A 20,262-nucleotide genomic window follows, 5' to 3' on the forward strand; every position below is an offset into this window, starting at 1 on the left:
AACATTATTCATTACAGCCAAGACATGGACACAACCTAAGGGCCAATCAATAAATTAATACATAAAGATAATATCATACACACACATACACACACATACACACAACACCGGAACATTATTCAGCCTAAAAATAAAAGTAAATTGCTATCTGCTACAACATGAAAGATCCTTGAGGTCATTATGTTAAGTGAAATAAGTCAGACAAATGGAAAGATAAACACTGTATGATCTCACATTTATGCTGGTCCACGGACAAAACATTGAGTGGAAAGCGCCTAGACTAATAAGTGCAACTCATTTTCTCTCAGACCCGAGGACGTCTGAGACATATCCATAAAGAATATTAAAACTCATCATAAAATGCAAAGATATTTAGCCAAGAATTTAGAGTTTATGGTTTATTGGAAATTGGAGGTGTTGCTACCTTGGTGACCATATTTCATCTCATCTGAGGACTCTCTTCAATGCTCGTTTTATGTCTTTGTTTCACAGACTGTAGATCAGTGGGTTGAGAACTGGGCTTACAAAGGTGTAGAAAACAGCTATTATTTTGGATTCCTCAACAGTCTTCTCTGATGGTGGTCTTACATACATGCAGAAGAGAGTCCCATAAAATGGGTTAAGGCCAGCATGTGGGAACCACAGGTAGAGAATGCCTTGTGCCTTCCCTCTGCTGACTTGATCTTGAGAATGGCAGCAATGATGAAGGCATAAGACACCAGGATGATGGTGAAGGAATTGGAGAAGTTGAAGCCAGCTGATAAGAACATGGCAAGCTCTTTGACATAACTGTCAGAACAAGAAAGCTTGATGAGTGGCGGGTCAGCACAGTAGAAGTGGTTGATGATATTGGATCTACAGAAGTTCAAGTGGAAGTTCTGGATGGCCTGGAACAGCCTATCTGAGAAACCACAGACATAAGGGGATGTGGCAAAGCAAAGGCAGACATGCCTGGACATCTTCATACTGTAGTGCAGAGGGCTGCATATGGCCACTTAGCAGTCATAGGCCATTGCTGCCAGCAAGTAAAACTCAGTGAGGAGTAGTGCTATGAAAAGGTAACACTGTGCAAAGCAGCCAGCAAAGGTGATTGTCTTCCTATCTGACAACAGGTTAGTCAGCATCTGTGGGGTTGCAGTCGAGGTGTAGCACAAGTCCACAAAGGCCAGGTTAGTGAGGAAGAAGTACATGGGCGTGTGCAGGCGAGAGTCCAGTCTGATTACCAGCACCACGGTTGCCTAGGAGGGTGACAAAGTAAACAACCAGACACAGCACAAAGAACAGAGGCTGGAACTCTGGGTGATCTGTGAGCCCCAGAAGAATGAATTCTGTTATCACACTGTCATTGGTGATGGGCATTCTCTGAGTCTGTGCCTGCATCTGGAACAAATGCAATGAAAGCAGACATGAAGGTGCAAATCGCATTACTGACTATTGAAATGATTTTCCTCTTCCCCTCCAGATACTATCCCAAATAAATACTGCCATAACCCAATGTTGTACTTCTACTGAGTTATTATTTCCATTTTCTCTATACTGCACTACTATCATATTTACCCTAGGTTCACCTGTACTAATGGCTGTACCTACTGATAAGTATACTTATGCCTAAGCCATTATCTAAGCTGTCTATATAACAAATTACTATTGCATTTCTCTCTCTTACCTACAGGCTGTACCTATAGATAACCATAATTATACCTACAGTTCTACCTATCTGTACACCAAAGCTGCATATCCCCTACCTCCCTGCACTGTTTTTCCCCTATAAGGCTCAGTTTAAAAGCCAGTCATTTCTGAGAATGTCTCAGCCCATTCCTGTCATACATGGGTATGAATTAATCCCTCTCTACTATTTGCTTCATGCATGCCCTACATACTCTATTTTGAGCACATTATATCCCCATAAAGTATCCCCTTTCTACTCATATATTAGTTCCTCAGTGTCCAGGACAAAGTATAGTTCATTACTGTACTGTGACTTCTAAGCATACTGAATTGCAAAAAGGAAAAGAAAAAAAATAGTATGAGCACGAAAGAATGAATTATTTGCAAACTTGCACTCATCTCTGTATCCCTACAGAGCTTTTCGTGACATCAGATCCTTAGAAGAGCTAAGGACTTTTTTTAACTTTAGTGTACAAAGCATTTATTTGAGAAGCTTTTTAATCAAGCAAATTGACAGAAAGTTGGTTTCAGAAAGCGTCACATGGGATACTGGAATCTTCACATTTAACAATTATACAGGAGACTCTAATGAAGATGCTTCTAGAATCACACTTTAAAAAGGCACAGTCATATATGTCAAATAAATGAATAAAGAATTATCAAATCAAATGAATTCTCAGGCAGTATTTTGAGAACAGTCTACAGTAAAGACATAATATGTTGATAAAGAAAAGAAGTAACTTTGGTGTGGTTAGTATTTAAGTTATTAATCACAATTGTATTTATCCAGCGGAATTACAATCCTGATGGATTTTTAGCTCGTCTTCGCCACTTAACTATCCTGAGTCCTCTCCTCCTTTCTCCCCAGATGCTTTTATTTTTGTCTGTTCACTTTTGGTTAATATTTTTCAAAACCTACACAATTCTTGTTTCATTTCTACATTACTTTATTATAAGTTTTAGAAAGATAGTGACAAGTTATTTTGCACCTATATCTCCTTTACCAAGAACATTATGTACTTAGTTAATATTTGCTGAATATGCTAATAATAGTTACTGATAACATACAGTGATCCTTAACCAAGATTCACATCATTTTTCTCATTTGCAAATGGACATAATAATATCTGTCCTGTCTCCTTCTCATGTCTTTGCAGATGTCAGACTAGATATTCATAAGACAAGTATTTCTTAGTACTCAGCATATTGTGTGATTAGGCACTTCAGTTACAAAATGAACAAAACCTTCAAAAACACCTGCCTTTGTGGCACCCACATTCTAGTGAACAGACTATGCTGTAAGTCCATAGTGTTTCAAATGGAATTTGGAAGACAGGAAGTTCACATTTTAATAATAATACCAACAAAATTCATAAAAGCAACAAATTGAAGGAGAAGGAAAACAAGCAACAAGGCTCTTTTAAGAAGGGTGTTCTAGGAGGGAAAAAGAACAGAACTACCACTGAGCCATCACCTCCACTCCTGGGCATATATCCAGAAAAACACCCAAAACACTAATTTGAAAAGATACATGCACCCCAAAGCTCATAGCAGCACTGTTTACAGTTGACAAGGTATAGAAACAATCTGAGTGTCCATCTGCAGGTGAGTGAATAAAGAAGATGCAGTGTATATGCAAATGGAATATTACTCAGCCATAAAAAAGAACAAAATTTCCCATTTGTGGCAACATGGATGGACTTGGAAAGCATTGTGCTAAGTGAAATAAGTCAAAAAGAGAAAGACAAATACTGTATGATATCACTTATATGTGGAATCTAAAAAATACAACAAACTAGTGAATAAAATGAAAAAGCAGACACAGATATAGAGAACAAATTAGTGGTTACCATTGGGGAGAGGGAAAGGGGAGGGCAAGATGGTGTAGAAGAAAAGGGTTATTATGGGATTCTACCAAATTATTTGTGAAACTTTTGAAAACTGTAAAGCACTACAGAATTTTAAGAATCTTTCATTCAATAAAAATTATAGTAAAATACATATAACATGAAATTTATATAAAAAAGAAAATATGAAGACACTATACGTGACCTTTCTTTGGAACTTGTATGCATGGGTACAGAGTTCACACAGAGCAGCACAGAAGGTCATAAGTGAGGTGTTTCCTAAAACACAGTTGTTTCACTTCATTGAGAATCTGATCCATCTCTACCTATCAGTTTCCTGCCAAAATGTCACAACCTCCACTGGAGAACAGGAGTTGGTGGTTAGTTGCAGCTTCTCTGCAAGAAGTGTCACAAAAAATACTCTGAGAAAAAAGGATATCTGTTTGTATGACAGCAGCAAGGTGGCTCAGGAGAGTCCTCATACTCTTCAGCACCCAGAAAGAGAGAGGTGGTGGTTACCAGGACAGAAAATAATGGAAAGACAAAGATCAGGATGTTGGAATTTCAAAGTTATAAAGACATAGCAGGAAATTGGATTTGAGATTTCACTTGCAGAAGGTCTCATTTATTACATGTCACTTAATGATTGCCTGTTGGATCTGAAATATCTTTAACTCACAAGCTCAGAAACTTATGTGGGATCCAGATGTAACCAACTGAGGTAAAGCAGTAGTGCTGATAAGTGGAAAGAGATTAAAAAAATAAGATTATAAAGAGTTCATGTTTACAGAGAAGGAAAATCACAGCTGATCTGGCTGCTGGGTCAGGTCAGAGGAAAGATTTGAATATCTTCCTTAGGTGGCTCTTAGATTCCTGTGCTCTGAGGATAAGAAGTCTTATATTTAGGATCATCTCTGTCTTATGCATGAAGACATGTCCTTATGTTTGTGTGGGGTGAACAGAGTGTTTGCCTTTCTTGGTTCTTTTGCTCTAGCAACGGGTCTGTAAAATGTTGTCCAGAAAGAGCAATAGAATTTCAATAAGTTTTTTGTCCAGAAAATTAGTTGCCGTTCAAACTCTGATACTGAAAACAGAAAGGATTGCTTGTACATATTTTGAGCAAACAAGGTACAAATTTGTGGGCATCAGTTTGAGACTTTAATAAAATCCCCTCTTGACTGAAACTAAAGTAGAAACACAAAGACTTACTTCTGGTTCTAATAGGCACCTATTTTCTCAAACTCTGATTGAGGGAGTTCATTAATGCCTCTCCAAGCCCACAAAGGCAACCATATTTCTAGTAGGATATCGGAGGCAGGGAACTGCCCTTAAAGCAGATCTCAGAAGGACTGAAGAGCAGCAGGAATGAGTGTGGCATTGGGAATCACTTTTTTCAGAATTAATTGGAACACTTGGGGATCAGAAAGCAAATTGCAAGCCTCAGTCATATTCTCCATAATTTCAAATTACTGTTTACCCTAAGAGTTTTATGGGAACCACACAAAGAATTTCAACTTGAAATTCTGATGATCGTCTGAGTTTTATGTTTTTCTTTTATACTGAAACTGTCTCCTCTCTAAAATCCAGAGCTTTTATCAGAGTCCTCCTTGATGGGCATCGCTGTCTGGGACAGGATCAGGAATAGGCAGAAATAGACAAGGTAATTGGCAAACACCTTTTATGCAGGTAATTTAGTTGATTTCTCAAAAAAAAAATAACAGATATGGACTTATTCTGAAGTCTTAGCTAAAGAAGTAGAAGTGCCACTCCAGGAACAGTGATGTCTAACTCACCCTGCCATGTGGCTGTTGAGTGGCAGGGTGGGATTTGAATGCCTGCCTTCACATACCAAGTTGAAACATTTTTAAATACTGAATGCAAGTATCTGTCTGTCTACATTCATACCTAAATAAATTGTTCTTTGAGAATGAAAGTTAAGACAGGAAATTCTCAGACAAGTGAAAACAGAGAAACTTTCACTGAAAGAATTGATTAAGGGTATTCATTTCACAGAAGAAAACAAAATCATGAATGAAGGGTAGAAACCCTGAAAGAACAATGAGACTCTGGAAAAGGTCACTAAAGTTAAAGGAACATTGATATTGAAGAAATAGGATCAAACCCAATTATCATTGTTATCATATGTAACACATATAATAATATTTAAGATTCATCATTAAATGATAATTTATTATTCTATGCCTGCAAATGAAAGCATATGTTAGAAGCAGGATGTAGCCAGGCTTAAATAGTCTAAGTTTCTTTCATTGTATCATAGCAAAGTAGACTTACTGATCAATGGAGACTTCATTAAGGCAAGTAGGTGTATTAAGACTTAAGGGAATTTATTAAAAATTGAGTATGGAATGTGTAATAATCAAAGAAGAATTAAAAAGAAAAAGAATTTTGAAAATACAACTGAATTCTTAGTCAGTAAAGGGAAAGGCAGAGGGAAAATTTTCTTAAAGCACAAAAAACCTGTTAGAAAGTATTCTGGAGTATCAATATTCACAATAAAATAAGAAATTCGGTGATTAAAAAACTCAGGGCTTGAAGATAAGACTACTGTGATAAGTGAAAAAGTCAGACAATGACAAACACTGTATGTTGTCACTTATCTGTGGAATCCATAATATGAAACAAAACAAGTGAGTGATTATAACAAAAAAGAAACAGACTCACAGATACAGAGAACAAACTAGTGGTTACCAGTGGGGAAGGGAAAGGGCAAAGGGCCAAGATGGGGTAGGAAATTAAGAGATGCAAATGACAATATATAAAGTAAATACGTTATGAGGGTATATGTACAGCACAGGGAATGCAGCCAATATGTTATAATAACTATAAATGGAAAATAACCTTTAAAAATTGGAAGTCACTCTGCTATAAATCCAGAACTCTCTATAATATCTAAATCAACTATACTTCAATATGAAAAAGGGAGAAATACACACAATAGGTGTTAAGTAGCTAAAAATGATAAAAAAAATAAATACTGCTTATGGTAAATGCACATCAGACAGAACCGGCCTTTAGAGAATAAGTATCATAGATGGGATGAAAACTATAAATAGTAAAAGGAATACTATGAGATTATTACTTGACATGGTCTAATTTTAACCTCAAGGTTTCCCAAAAAAAATTGCAAAAAGAAATAAAGTCCACAAACAACTCTCTCAGTTGTATGTACGAAACAAATACTCAGAGGGATAAGACCTGGAAAAAGCAGAAAATTCAACTAGATTGACTACTAGACCCCTGCTCTGCTCAGCTCCCATCTTTTCTGAGAGATTTTTGGCACCAGAGGCTTCCCTGCCTTGTGTGCCTGAGGAGGAGACGCCAAAGAGAGCAGTGGGGCCCATGACTGGAGAGGTGTGCAGTATCTGGAACAAAAGCAGCTTTGAATGAAGACTTGACAGTGATCAGATATGCTTGAACGAGTGGTCTTTATGGCATTTTCTATTTTGGGGTCCATGCTGGTAATAGTTTATGACGAAAAAAATGAAACCACAAAACCAGTTTCACTATAGGGATATATATTGGTCAAAAAAATTAAAAGAAATAATAAAAAAATTGAAGGAAATCAGACATTTCCATCAAAAAGCTTTATGAATGAAGATTCTATTGGGCCAGTGCTAACATGGAAAGATAGTTCTTAGAGTAATGACCTGAGATCCCCAAAGATCTTCATTGATATATAATTTGAACAGAAGGGCAACCCAACCAAATAATCAAGCAAAAACCTCTCATGCTATGGTTAACAAGTTTCTGGAAAATAGTTTGGAAATCATTAACCCCCCAAATTCTAGCAAACTGTCATTGCTGTAGCATCGTCTTTCACTTATGTCTTTTATAACTTTGTACCTGTATGACTACTGTGTATAAAATTATCTGTCCTTTATTGACTATTGACTTTTAGAGCAATAATAACAATGCTATCTAGTCTTGTCTTTGACTTTCTACATGTGTTTTTTTTTAAATAGAATGAGCCAATGCTGTGAACATGAGCTAATACTTTGACACTTTCTTCCAAGTCTCACAGGCAAATTACAGGAGACAAAAACAAACTCCATGACAGATATTGATTTGTTATTTTAAATGCTCACTAATTGGTAGAGAACATTGATATGTTCGATACCTGTGACCAAATGTCTATGCTACTGGGCAAACAATTTCTTTTGAATCACTTTCCTTACTGTGTTTTTAACTTCTTTGTTTCAAAAACTATAGATCAAAGGATTTAACATGGGGCTCACAAAAGTATAAAAGACAGCTACAATTTCCCCCTGTTCTACAGATGCCTCAGAAGGGGGCCTCAGGTGCATGCTGAACAGTGTCCCATAAAAGATAGTGACAGTGGTCAGAAGGGACCCGCAGGTCGAGAAGGCCTTGTGCCTCCCCTATGCTGAGCAGATGCGCAGGATGGCTGAGAAGATGAAGATGTAGGAGATGAGGATGATGGTGAAAGAACAGGTGAGGTTGGCGCCAGCCACCATGAACATGGCAGTCTCTTTGACGTAAGTGTCTGAGCAGGCCAGGACCATGAGAGGTGGGTCTGCACAGTAAAAGTGGTTGATTGCATTGAGTCCACAGAAGGAGAGGTGGAGCAGCAGGATGTCTGTGCCAGACCCTTTGCAAACCCATAAATATAATTAGCAGCAACAAGAGAGAGGCAGACACGTCAGGACACTTTGCTTCCATATGACAAGGGTTTGCAGATGGCCACATAGCGGCCATAAGCCATCACTGCGAACATGTAATAATCTGTGATCACCAGGGCAATGAAAAAGTGGAACTGTATAAAGCAACCTAGCAAGGAAATGGTTCTTCTCTTGGACAAGAGATTAAGCAGCATCTGAGGAGTGACATTGGTGACATAACAGAGATCTACAAAGGAGAGGTGACTGATGAAGAAGTACATTGGAGTGTGAAGTTTTGAGTCAGTTCTGATTAAGAAAATCATGCTCAAACAGCCTAAATGTCCATCAACAGGTGACTGGATAAAGAAGATGTGGTATATTTATACAATGGAATACTACTCAGCTATAAAAACCGACAACATAATACCATTTGCAGCAACATGGATGCTCCTGGAGAATGTCATTCTAAGTGAAGTAAGCCAGAAAGAGAAAGAAAAATACTATATGGGATCACTCATAAGTGGAATCTAAAAGCAAAAACACAAACAAACAAAAACAAAGCATAAATACAGGACAGAAATAGACTCACAGACAGAGAATACAGATTTGTGGTTACCAGGGGGGTGGAGGGTGGGAAGGGATAGACTGGGATTTCAAAATTGTAGAATAGATAAACAAGATTACACTGTATAGCACAGGGAAATATACACAAAATTTTATGATAACTCACAGAGAAAAACATGTGACAATGAGTGTGTATATGTCCATGTATGACTGAAAAATTGTGCTGAACACTGGAATTTGACACAACATTGTAAAATGATTATAAATCAATAAAAAATGTTTAAAAAATTAAAAAAAAAGAAAATCATGCTCACATTGCTGATTACCAGGATGAGGTAGATGACTAGGAACCCTGCAAAAAGGACAGGCTGCAGCTCCGCCCCGTCTGTCAGTCCCAGGATAATAAACTCAGTCCCCACTGTGTAGTTTGTCCTTACCATTATGCTTGCTCAACTTCAAATGAGGCCTAAAGTAAAGGAAATAAAAATGCATTTGTCTTTGGTCATTTTTCCATTACCCACATCATGTCGTCGGATACTTACTCCTCTCTCCAACTTGTAAATGTGTGTAACACAAAGAAATAGCATAGCAAGTATGAGACTGATGTTTCAGGTACCTAAACAAATAGAGTTCTCTTGTGTATAGGCAGTCACACTCCCAAACCCTGTTTTGAAAGTCTTTTCATACTTGAAAATCTTGTATTATTTCCTGATTTAGTTTTCATAAATTGTTTACTTATATGTCCCTTAAACATTACTTTTCTTTGAAATTAGGATCATTTGTTTCCTATTATATCTTTTTTATTGTATTATATTATATTATTATATTACAATGTATTAATTTCTGGTGTACAGCATGGTGATCCCATTATACATATATATTTATTTACATTCTTTTTTGTATTGTTTTTCCCTACAGGCTATTACAAGGTATTGATTATAGTTCCCTGTACTATCAGTATGCCTTTTGATGTGATATCAAAGCATCAGTCACATGTTTTCACAGCTACATGGACTCAAGGAGGTAGCACTGATAAATGACACGAATCCTTCTAGAACTGGACTCTGTCCACCAGCCCTTCTAAACTCACGATCATTTTCAGGATGATCCCTCACCCCAAAATGCATGTCCATTTCCCCTGCTCTTGTCTGTATCAATTGGCCCACATATCACCAAAGCTTTATACTCAGCTCAGGATATCTGAGCCTTTGTAAAATATAGCCAGTTATTGGGGGCATGAGTGTGTTCATGGGGCATGAAAGTAAATCCATGCTCTTTGTGTAGAAACAGATAAACACACCGCACATAAACCATATGCCTGTGGCACTTAACACCACACATAACAGTGATAGTAAATACTCAAGCTGGGAGAGGTTAGGGGAAAAATAAAATATAAAAAGACACCCTGGATGGGGAGGAGACAATCATCAGAAGAATAGCAGAATTTAGATTAAGATGTTTGATAATTCATCAGAATATGTTTCAGGCCATAATTTTATTTTTGTTCATTAAAATATTTATTTCTGGAGTGTAAAGTGTATTTTAACAATGACTAATCCTACCTGTGAAAGAAGAGTGATTCTAGTGACAGCGTGGCCGGGAAGGACCAGAGGAGTTTATAGCAGAATTGTCATAGAGGGACCAGCTCCCTGTGGTGCAATTACTTCCAGCAGACAGTCATTCAGACTATACACAACCACCACTGTTTTATTCTTTTTAAATTATAACCTGATTGAGAACATGATTTTTTTTGCCACTCCTCAGTATCATCAAGACATCAAATCTCCTGAAACTGAAGCAATGGGATTCATTATTTATTTTAATTTATGCCTGAGTGCCTCAATATTTGGAGACTTGACTTGGGGGAACTATTAAGTTATCTTGTTTACAAAGGATAAAACAGAGCATGGTGTGTGGAGTAAGTTTGGAGTCTAGAAAACTGTTGGAGATCAATCAAGTATTGTTGAACTTAGACTGGTTATTTCCTGATTTTATTTTATTTTTTAATAGGTATTATATTGCACAGCAATGGAGACATTGTGGGTATTCAGATAATATAAATGTGCTGGTGATTCTTCCTTTGTCAGCCTGCCCCACCCAGACCCGTTGTCTTGTCTCCAGCTGATTTTTGCCAGTGGGAGAAACCAGCAGCACGTCAGAGGTGGGAGGAAGAGAACAGTAGCCCAACTGCCCTTTCCTTTTCTCCCAGTTTCACAGAGAAGGCACTGGAGTAGCTGCATCCTTCCAAGCAATCCCCTGCTGGGGTGTGTGTTGAGAAGGTGGCCAGGGCTCTTCCTGGTTCTGGTCCTCACTGGACTCCAGACAGTTGTCCCTGCCCGGACCACATCAGTGCTACATTGGAAATTGCCTGCTGCAATCAGCCTCCAGATGCTTAAGTCTTTGACTAATTTCTTTAACATTTCTTTCACTGATTCTCTGTCTTTTCCTTAAATTCCCTTCAGTTAAACCATCTGAGTAGCATTTTGTTTTATTCCATGTCCCTTATTCAGGTGAGAGTGGTACATGGTACTTATTCAATAAATATTACATTGGAAGTTGGAGCAGTAATAGTCATTATTGTAATAATAATTACTCCTCTTGTTAAAGTTTGAGATATCCCTGGCTTCATCATTGTCGGATGTTAAAGGGGTCATTGAATCACCCTCCTTCTGGCTTCTGATTTGGCGGAATACTACACAGGGGAGTCAGATATTAATATTACTGGCATCACCACAGGTAAAATCGGTTTCAGAATGTGGCTTAGACATGCTTTCTTGACTCTCTCCTCTGGATGGAAGTCACCTGGGCACAGCAGAGCTGTGAGACAACTCTTGCTCCCTCCTTCCCTTTCCAGAGCCATGACATATCAGCACATCTGATTGAGATGAGACACACATGTCAGTCACATAGAGAAGAGGATGTCTTGTACTGACAGCCAGGCAGCTGCAAATGATGCTTTTCATCATCTCACCAAGCTCCATTCACCCTACCACAGCAAGCCTGTGGGGGTCGATGGAGAGAAATCAGAAATGTCCTTCAGTCTCTTTTCCTCCAAAGTCATTTAAAAACCTCTGCCTCAATCCTTGTTATTGCAGTTGGCACCCCCATTCACCTGTGTGCATCCCAGAAGTCTCCGTCATCCTTGATTTCCTCCTCCCACTCCCTCCCACAGCCAGATATCACCTCCTTGACTTTTTAAATGCCTTAAGAGTCAACTTTTCCCACATGAGGAAGAAGAAGGAGAAGGATGGGGAGAAGGAGGAGAAGATGGAAGATTACGAGGTGGAGGAGGAGGAGAGAAGAAGGAAGGAATTCCTGCAATTAACCTTAGAGGAGTTTGCAACATTACTTTGACAGTTATTAGGAGATCTCCTTTCTTAAAAGCTAATCAACTTTTATTAATTCATTTCTTAAATAAATATTTCAACTTTAAGGAAGTGCCATGACCTGGAATTGAAAGATGCAAGAAAAGCAAGTAACAGCTCTGCCCACTTTTTATCTCATCCACTGCCAGCACACTGTCAGCCTAGTACCAGTCCTTTGTGCCTAGATGTATAGAAATAATAATATATTTTATAATATATATTATATAATGCATACATTTGTACATAAGTATATGTCTATGTAATGAATATATGTATATATATTCCTAAATTTTGAGAAATCTGAAACATAACTTACTATTAAACATCAAAACTCCTATGGTTTGGAGTGATTTCAGAGCCAGCCCAGAAATACATAAGACAGCAGTATTTGATTTGAAACCTAGCTCTGTGTTCTAGGAAAAATTGATTTAATTTCTCTGATATTCAGGTCTTTAATCTGTAAGAAATACTTTACAATATCTGTATCACAAGGACATTGCAAATGTTCAATAAACTCTGTCTTTCCTTGGCAATGAATGTGTACAACCATTTCTCAGTACTTAGCACACTCGTGGCTGCTATCTGATAAGCACTCAGCAGAGGATACCAGCTGTCATGCTAAGAGGGTTGCAAATAATACAAGCTCCATTGCCAGATAGGGTAAAGAAAATGTGAAAATGTAGCTTGAAAATCTGGAAGTGCTCTTCTCTTCCACAGGAGTCCAATCCAGCTGAGCAGATAGACGGTAAAACAAGTTTTTAGTGTGTGTTTTTTTATTAGTGAGTCAACTATAAAACCAATTAGTTCTATTTGTTCAACCTGAATTTAGGAAAATCCAGAGATAATGGAGACTACCAAAGGCATGTATCCAAGATTATAAGGCTGAAGGTGACTGTAAAAACATTTGCAAAACCATCTCTACATGTCAACAATCATAAGATTAGTGAGCAAATTTGAATTTCTGTAATGAACCAAATATGTCACTTTAATGAGGAAACATAATTTCTTAACTACCTGTTGAAACATAATTCCTTCTAACCAACATATTTAATGAAGAATTTGACAGTGGCCTGTATTTAGGCCCAAGTGTTATAAACTATGAATAAATTATAATATTATAGGAGAACTTTCATCCATTTCAAGTTCTTTATTTTGTTATTATGAAAATAGTTTTTGTCCAGTAGGTTTGTTGAAATGTGGCTTTTTTTTTTTCCAAACCTGAAAGATCTTTGCCCAAGAGCTTTGGTTTCTTCCTTGCAAGTTTATGGGAACTAGTGTATAAAAATTATGTATATTTCACTCATCTTTTCAGAAAAAAATGTTAATGGCCCAATATCTTTAATTGTATTACCTGGGGCCTCACGTCAAGGTGTAATTACATACATGAACTTGTGAAGTGTGGTTTTATTTTAAAGAGCAGCTTTGGACTTAGTCAATAATTTAAATAAACTCTTTTGTTGGATCCTTCCCTTCAAGGCAATGGCCAGCGCTTCATAGTCTCATCTTTTTTCCCTCATATGACTGTGGAGGCCTCCCAGCACCGGAAAGGAAGGCTTTGATCTGCACTCATTACCTTCCTGCTTCTCTCTGGTCTGCCTTGGTCTCTGACATGGATGCTTAGTTTACTCTGCTGCCAGTCTCTAGGACCAGTGCAATTTGGGGTCACTGTCCCCTCTGGGCTGGACGGGGCCTGCTGACCCTCCCTGCTGACCCGGCTGCATCTTGGCTCTTAAGGGAATTACAGGCCCTGCTTAGGTCTGATCTGTTTATGTCATGAGTCCTGGCCCAGGACATCTGCTGTGGGTTCTCAGCTTCACTGGTGCACCTGTCCCAGTCATCCCGTTTAGCTTTTTGCCTATTCCTCTATTAGGAAGACGTGGAATTTTGGAAACCTGGGTGCTGTTTATGTCCCATGGAAATGAGAAACTGTCGGAGCATTAACCCAAGTCCGAGTGTGGATGAACTGCTGTGTGAACCCAAGGTTTACTTCGCTGTGGCCGCCTACCAGACTGACTCAGGGCCATGCCTCCAGTGAGTAGTGTGGGACAGCCAGGCTCAGAGAGCTCTCCTAAGGCTTTAAATCACTTTTTTAAATGGATTATTAGTATGCCTGTGCCCAAAGGCAAGACTTACTTCTGTTTATTTTTTTCTGTAATAATCTATATTTTTTATGTGAGTAGTGAATGGTAGATGGAGTTAGAGAGAGGAAGATTGGCTTAATCATATGGAAGTTATAATATTGCTGCATTATTTTTCTTATTTATAGTAGCATTATTATACATCTGGTCAGAAATACTAGGACTTGACTCTAATTTCAAGCACTAATGTAGATAAGACCTAAAGAAAAATACTGTGTGAGTTAATATATATCAGGAGTCATGAATTAAAATATCTTTGTATAAGTGGCCTATGCTAATGTCTACTTGAACTAATTTCATTTAAACTGATCTTTCAGTTGGATCTGAGGTTCTAAAAACTGATTCCCTGTGTTTTAATTCACAAGATGAAATGCTCTTAGATTACTCACGAAAACAGGATAATGTACTATTTACACGAAAGTCCATGAATTCACAACTTTCTGCCTAGCATCACTATTTTTTTATTCAGTAACTCTTCTTTAAAGATTAAATGTGCACTCAAAGTGTTTACAGATTGCTACTGGGGATAGCAGATGAAATTGGCATTAATTTTGTCCTTAGACAATTACTGTCCTTAAAAGAATTAGAAAAGTTATGAAGGAGGCATGGACCACAAGAGAGGCAGAGACAACAGTGGGCACTTGGAAGAGGGAAACATTACCCCAGCTGAGGATAAGGTACACAGAAACATGCAGAGACCTTTCAGTATAAAGGGAGGAATAGCTTTTTATCTGCCCAAAAACTACTTTCAATATCAAAATCAGTATGATGCATTTTTGCATTTTCTAAAAGACACTGTGTACATATAATGATTAACCCATAAATTAAGATCCACTTCATTAAGATGTGACTTTCGTCAGCACCTCTGGAGGGAGTTCTAACGATGTTCCATAGGTGATTTCTTGATGAATGCTTCAGGGCTGGACCCCATTCAGATATAAACCCTCCTATTTGGGGACCTTCATGGAGGCCAAGAAACCACTGTTCTCCACAGGTAAGTCTGACTGTTCTGAAAATCAAGAACTCATACGAAATACTGCTTGTTTTCTTACTGTTTCTTCTTTAGAACAACAAATGGAATTAGTAGTGACTATAAGGTTGCCAGATTGAGACCAAACAGGAGGCAGACAAAGTCCAGACTCCTTCTGCCAAAGACAGCAGGTGACTTGTGATGTATCAGGAGGTCGGGCAGACCTTGCCACTGCTCCAGACCTCAGTTACAGGTGCATTTCCCAACACGGCTAAGAAGAAGAGCAGGCTTAGATGTGGAGCTTTAGCGAATTCGAGGAATTTTAAAGATGACGTATTTCTCTTTTAACTTGTTTTCCTTCTCCAAGCCTATAACCTTAAAATTTGCTACAAGAAAATACACTCCCTCTCCATATGGCTTCAATGATTTCAGACACTTATTTTTAAGAGAAAAATTTAAAGGGATTTGGGTGAGTGTAAGGCTAAAGGTGAGAAGAAAAAAAATATGTGAACACATTTCCTTCCTCATCTGTAAAGGCTTCTGTTAGGTTTTTTCAATTCAGTATTACATTAAAAAGTGACAGCATTGCTCCCTCCGTAATAATCAAAGCAGATTTACATTGCCTTGTGTAGTAACTCAGTCTCCATCAGGGGAGTAAGAAATCTACATACCAGGAAAAGTCAGGTGATGTGAGTGGAAAAGTGTACATTACTCGTTCCATCCATTCATTCAACTAATGGATCCTGCTCACTGATGATTCAGACATTTGCCCAAATTCTGGGGATATGGCCCAAAGAAATTCCCTAACATTCTAAAAGTGGAAGGGGCTGACAAAACATGAAACTAAACTTATTTATGTAAGTAAATAATGACTTCAGAAGTGATCAATGGTAGAAAAAATAGATCATACTTCATGGTAAAAGAGCTATGTGAAATGGAGTCACTTAGACAAGCAGTCAAGCCAGCCTTTCAGAGGAGGAGTCATTAGAAGAGAAACCTAACTGAAGTGATGGAATGAGTCACTTACAGGTCTGAGGGGAGAACATTTTAGGCAGAGGGACCAGTGTGTGCACAGGCCTTGAGGCAGGAATGTGCTCAGCATGTTTAAGGAACGACCAGAAGGTCACTGTGGCAGGAACAAAAGGATTGAAGGGAAAGTGGTGGAAGTGTTTGGAGTTATGGAAGAGATCACGTAAGTCTTTGTGGATCCTGGTATGAAGTGAAGATTTTAGCCCAAGTGTGATGGAACATTAGCAAACCACTTTAGGTCATTAACAGGATGTAATTTATGTTTATAACAAGATCAGTGGCTTGTGTGGATAGAAAGTTTCCAACTGAAAGGAGAAAAATCATTAACAGTAGCTTTGGCAAGAGATAATTTAATCTTAGACCTGACTGGTAGTGGAGGAGATGCTGACAAGCTGTTCTAAGATTCAATAGGCAATGTGTGGAAGTAGAGCAGAGATTTCTTGCTAGTTTAGATAGAAGGTGGGAAGTTATGAGGTTAACTGAAATAGGAATATTAAATATAAAATACAATGAATATTAAACATATAATACAAAATAAATTGGGATTTTGTGGGGCACAAAGAGATTAGTGAGATCATAGGTAATACTGGGGGAAGAAACAATGCAGACCATCAATTGTTGGTTTGAAACAAAGGTGACGGGATGAAGAGAAATTCAAAGGACCCAAGAGGTTGATTGCTGTTGGAGAATAAGTAAGAAATCAGGAAGAAACTGAATCTGAATAAATATACAACGAGGCTCTCAAGGAGTATATGCCACTCCAGTTACAGCAGGTGTGCCTGCACTGGCAATGATAGAACCAATCTCCAGAAAGCCAGTCACCCCCTCCACTCCCTCCCTGATTGAGCACTGATGTCATGGTCAGACACAGGTAGCAGTTATGTTTGAGCATCCAAGGTTCTGCTTCCAAAAAGGGGTATGAAAGAGCCAACTCAGATTCAGATGTGTTGGTGGGTGTAGCAAAACAACCAGCACAGGTGGTACATGGACTTCAAGGTATGTTTATCAAATACATTTTCCCGTTTAAGCAGCACCACTGACCGTGGGAGGCACCTGCTTAATCTCCTCCATCTCTGAAGGAGGTAACAATTTATTGAAACCTCTCTTTTCAAAACCAGTTTTTTGGGGTACTGATACATTTTTATCTATTCTTGAATTGCACACAATTCATTTCTCTTTTTTAAATCTGAAAAATCATTCTTCTTTTAATAGAGAATATGACAATGAAGCTATTTCCCTGGCACAATGGCCCCGAGGCCACCGAGATTGTTCTGCTGTGACTGACCACTCACCGAGACCTGCAGCCCGTCTTCTGTGTGGTCTTCCTCCTGAATTACCCCGTCACCCTGGCCGGGAGCCCTGGGATGATTTTATTTAATCAGATTCACTCCCAGCTGCAAACCCCCATGTGCTTTTTCCTCACCCACTTAGCGCGCATAGATATGTTTTATTCTATGAATGTCTCTCCTCAGATGCTTGCACACTTCTTACCTGAGAAGACCATTTCCTACACGGGATGTCTGGCCCAATGTTTTGTTTTTGTGACCCTGCTCCTTACTGAGTATTACATGCCTGGTGCCATGGCCTATGACAGGTATGTGGCCATCTGCAGTCCCCTGTATTACAACAGCAGAGTGTCCAGGCCACTCTGCATCCACCTGGTCACCCTCCCCTACCTCTGGGGGTCCATGGTGGCCACAATGCATGTGATACTGACCTCTCACTTGTCCTTTTGTGGATCCAACGTCGTCAACCATTTCTACTGTGCAGACCCAGCCCTCTTAATGTTGACGTGTTCTAACACTTACTTAAAGCAAACCACCCTGTTTGTGTCCACCAGGATTAACCTCACAGGTTCCCTTCTCATAATCCTCATCCCCTATGTTTTCATTTTCATTACCATCATGAGGATCTGTTCCAGTGAAGGGCAGTGCAAAGCCTTCTCCACCTGTGGGTCCCACATGACAACTGTCTCTATGTTCTACGAGTCCCTGTTCTGCATGTATCTGAGACCAGCAAACAAGCAATCTTTTGAACATGAGAAAATTGTCTCAGTGTTTTGTATTTTTGTGAGTCCCATGCTGAATCCATTTATCTACAGCCTGAGAAACAAGGATGTGAAACAGACTTTGAGAAGGGTATTTATGAGAAACCTTGGTACGATGGGGAAAAGCTCTATTTTACCAGTTTCCCAATAAAAGAAGAAAGAATCCCCCAAAACAATCGAAAAGTATCCCTTGTTGGTTCTGCCAACATTGGGATGCAACTCTCTGGAATAGCAATCATTGTTTATATGCACGCAGAGCTTGGGATCGAGTGAGAGTCTATGGAAACAGAATGGCAAAATGTGTGGAAATGACGGTGGGCAGGAATCAAGACAGCAGAAGTCAGTTGTCTACGATTCAGCTGGTTCACAGTTTTAGAGTCACTCAGGAACGCATTTCCACTTGGTTAGTTAGCTGAGAAGTTCTCCTTTTCACTTCCTAGGTCACCAACATGGAGCATCCCTGAGCTGCTGTCACCAGCAAAGTGATGTGCATTGTAGTAAATTTCCTCAAGAAACTGGTTTTCTTCCCTGGTACATCTTATGTATATTCCTTAAAGAAATCTGATTATCTTCTCAGAAAAATCTCATTTCTCTAATTTTCTGTGTTTGGTCTGAATAAATCTTTGATGAATTTTTATGTCTACTTTGCTTGAATGGAAACCCATATATGTTTATTCTTTCAACCAAAAACCTGATATTTACATTTTAATGACCCAATGATTCATTTCATTTCCTTTAAACAAAACAGGCACCCTTATTAATAGGAGATATCCATTCCTGATTTAGAATTTTCATTTCTTAAATAAGATATTTATATCATCTTGTCCCTACAATATTAACAATTGTTTGTGCCACAGTTTTACACATCTCTTTTCAGGTCACATCTCACCACAAACAATTTTAAAATAACATCTAGTTTAATATGCATGAAATTTGGTTTTAGTGTTTTGCAACTAAATTGTAGCATAAGCATATTTCAGACTGTTTGATACTCTTTGGAACTGACCTTTATTTAAAAGAATAATGTAACAACACTGACATGACATACATAGTTCACCACCTCCTTTTAATAATTAGGGAGTCTTTACTTTTCCCTCTTTAGGAAAATCTTTACACCTGTAATTTATTGCTTCTGATCAGTTATTCTATTAAGATAGGTTTCCACCATTTTATTCATCGTTGCTTTATATTTCTCTCATTTTGAATGCAGTGATATAAGAAAGCAACACCAGCCAATGAACACTCTAGTTTCCCCACATCCTTAATGGCCTTGGGAGTCTCATTTGATTGTGTGCATGTGTGAATATTGTAGATATAAATGCAATGCAGAAAACGTTCATGCATCAAATACAATTTGTTGGAACTCAACTTTTACTTATTTCACTTTTTCTCAATTTCATAGTGTGCTAGCTACCATGATAGTGATATTTAATCACAAGAAGAAAAGAGCCTTTATTCAGAGGAACTTTCTCTTAAGAAGTAAACTTTTGAATGAAAGAAAAATTGGGGTTCCAGATTAAAACATTTGTAGGTAGAGAAATTGACAGTCAGTGGCCCTCATCACTCACTCCTAACAGACACATAAGGATAGCCCTGATTATCTCTGAAGATCTCAGCCTACCCAGAAGTACAATATTTTTAAAGGTAAAAATAATAGAACCTTGATTTAGAAGGACCCTGAGTGATCATCCAGTTCCAACAATTTTACAGAACGTATTTGAGTCCCTGCTTTTTTTCCCTATATTCATATTCCAATTCTAACATTAGTAAATAAATATTCTTTAATTTCATATCTTGGGATATGGATAGTTTGTTGGTTGTTTTTTTTTTAATTTCTCTTTATCCCCTTTTATTAGTGGTGGATGTAAGTAGGTTATTTATTCATTTATTTTAATGGAGATATTGGAGATTGAACCCAGACCTAGTACATGCTAAGCATGCACTCTACCACTGAGCTGTACCCTCTCCCCCTTGATGAGTTTGAAAATATGTAC

The 20,262-nt window shown here is 38.3% G+C and overlaps 1 protein-coding gene and 2 pseudogenes across 1 annotated transcript; 1 reads left to right on the forward strand and 2 right to left on the reverse strand.

Annotated features, from left to right (window-relative positions):
* Positions 1–444: 444 nt before the first annotated feature.
* On the reverse strand, positions 445–1,359 carry LOC140694267 (olfactory receptor 5M11-like; annotated as a pseudogene).
* Positions 1,360–7,672: 6,313 nt separating this feature from the next.
* Positions 7,673–9,159, reverse strand: LOC140694280 (olfactory receptor 5M5-like; annotated as a pseudogene).
* Positions 9,160–17,663: 8,504 nt separating this feature from the next.
* Positions 17,664–18,419, forward strand: LOC140694353 (olfactory receptor 5M5-like). Its single transcript, XM_072957626.1, has one exon. It carries the CDS (start codon positions 17,664–17,666, stop codon positions 18,417–18,419), a length of 756 nt encoding a protein of 251 aa, XP_072813727.1.
* The last annotated feature ends 1,843 nt before the right edge of the window (positions 18,420–20,262 follow it).

The sequence above is a fragment of the Vicugna pacos genome, unplaced genomic scaffold (assembly GCF_048564905.1).
Source record: "Vicugna pacos unplaced genomic scaffold, VicPac4 scaffold_21, whole genome shotgun sequence".
NCBI classification, from domain to species: Eukaryota; Metazoa; Chordata; class Mammalia; order Artiodactyla; family Camelidae; genus Vicugna; species Vicugna pacos.

What these genes read in the sequence shown, in the direction of transcription:
- LOC140694353 (XM_072957626.1), top strand. Translation starts at nt 17,664, where the DNA reads ATGTTTTATTCTATGAATGTCTCTCCTCAGATGCTTGCACACTTCTTA.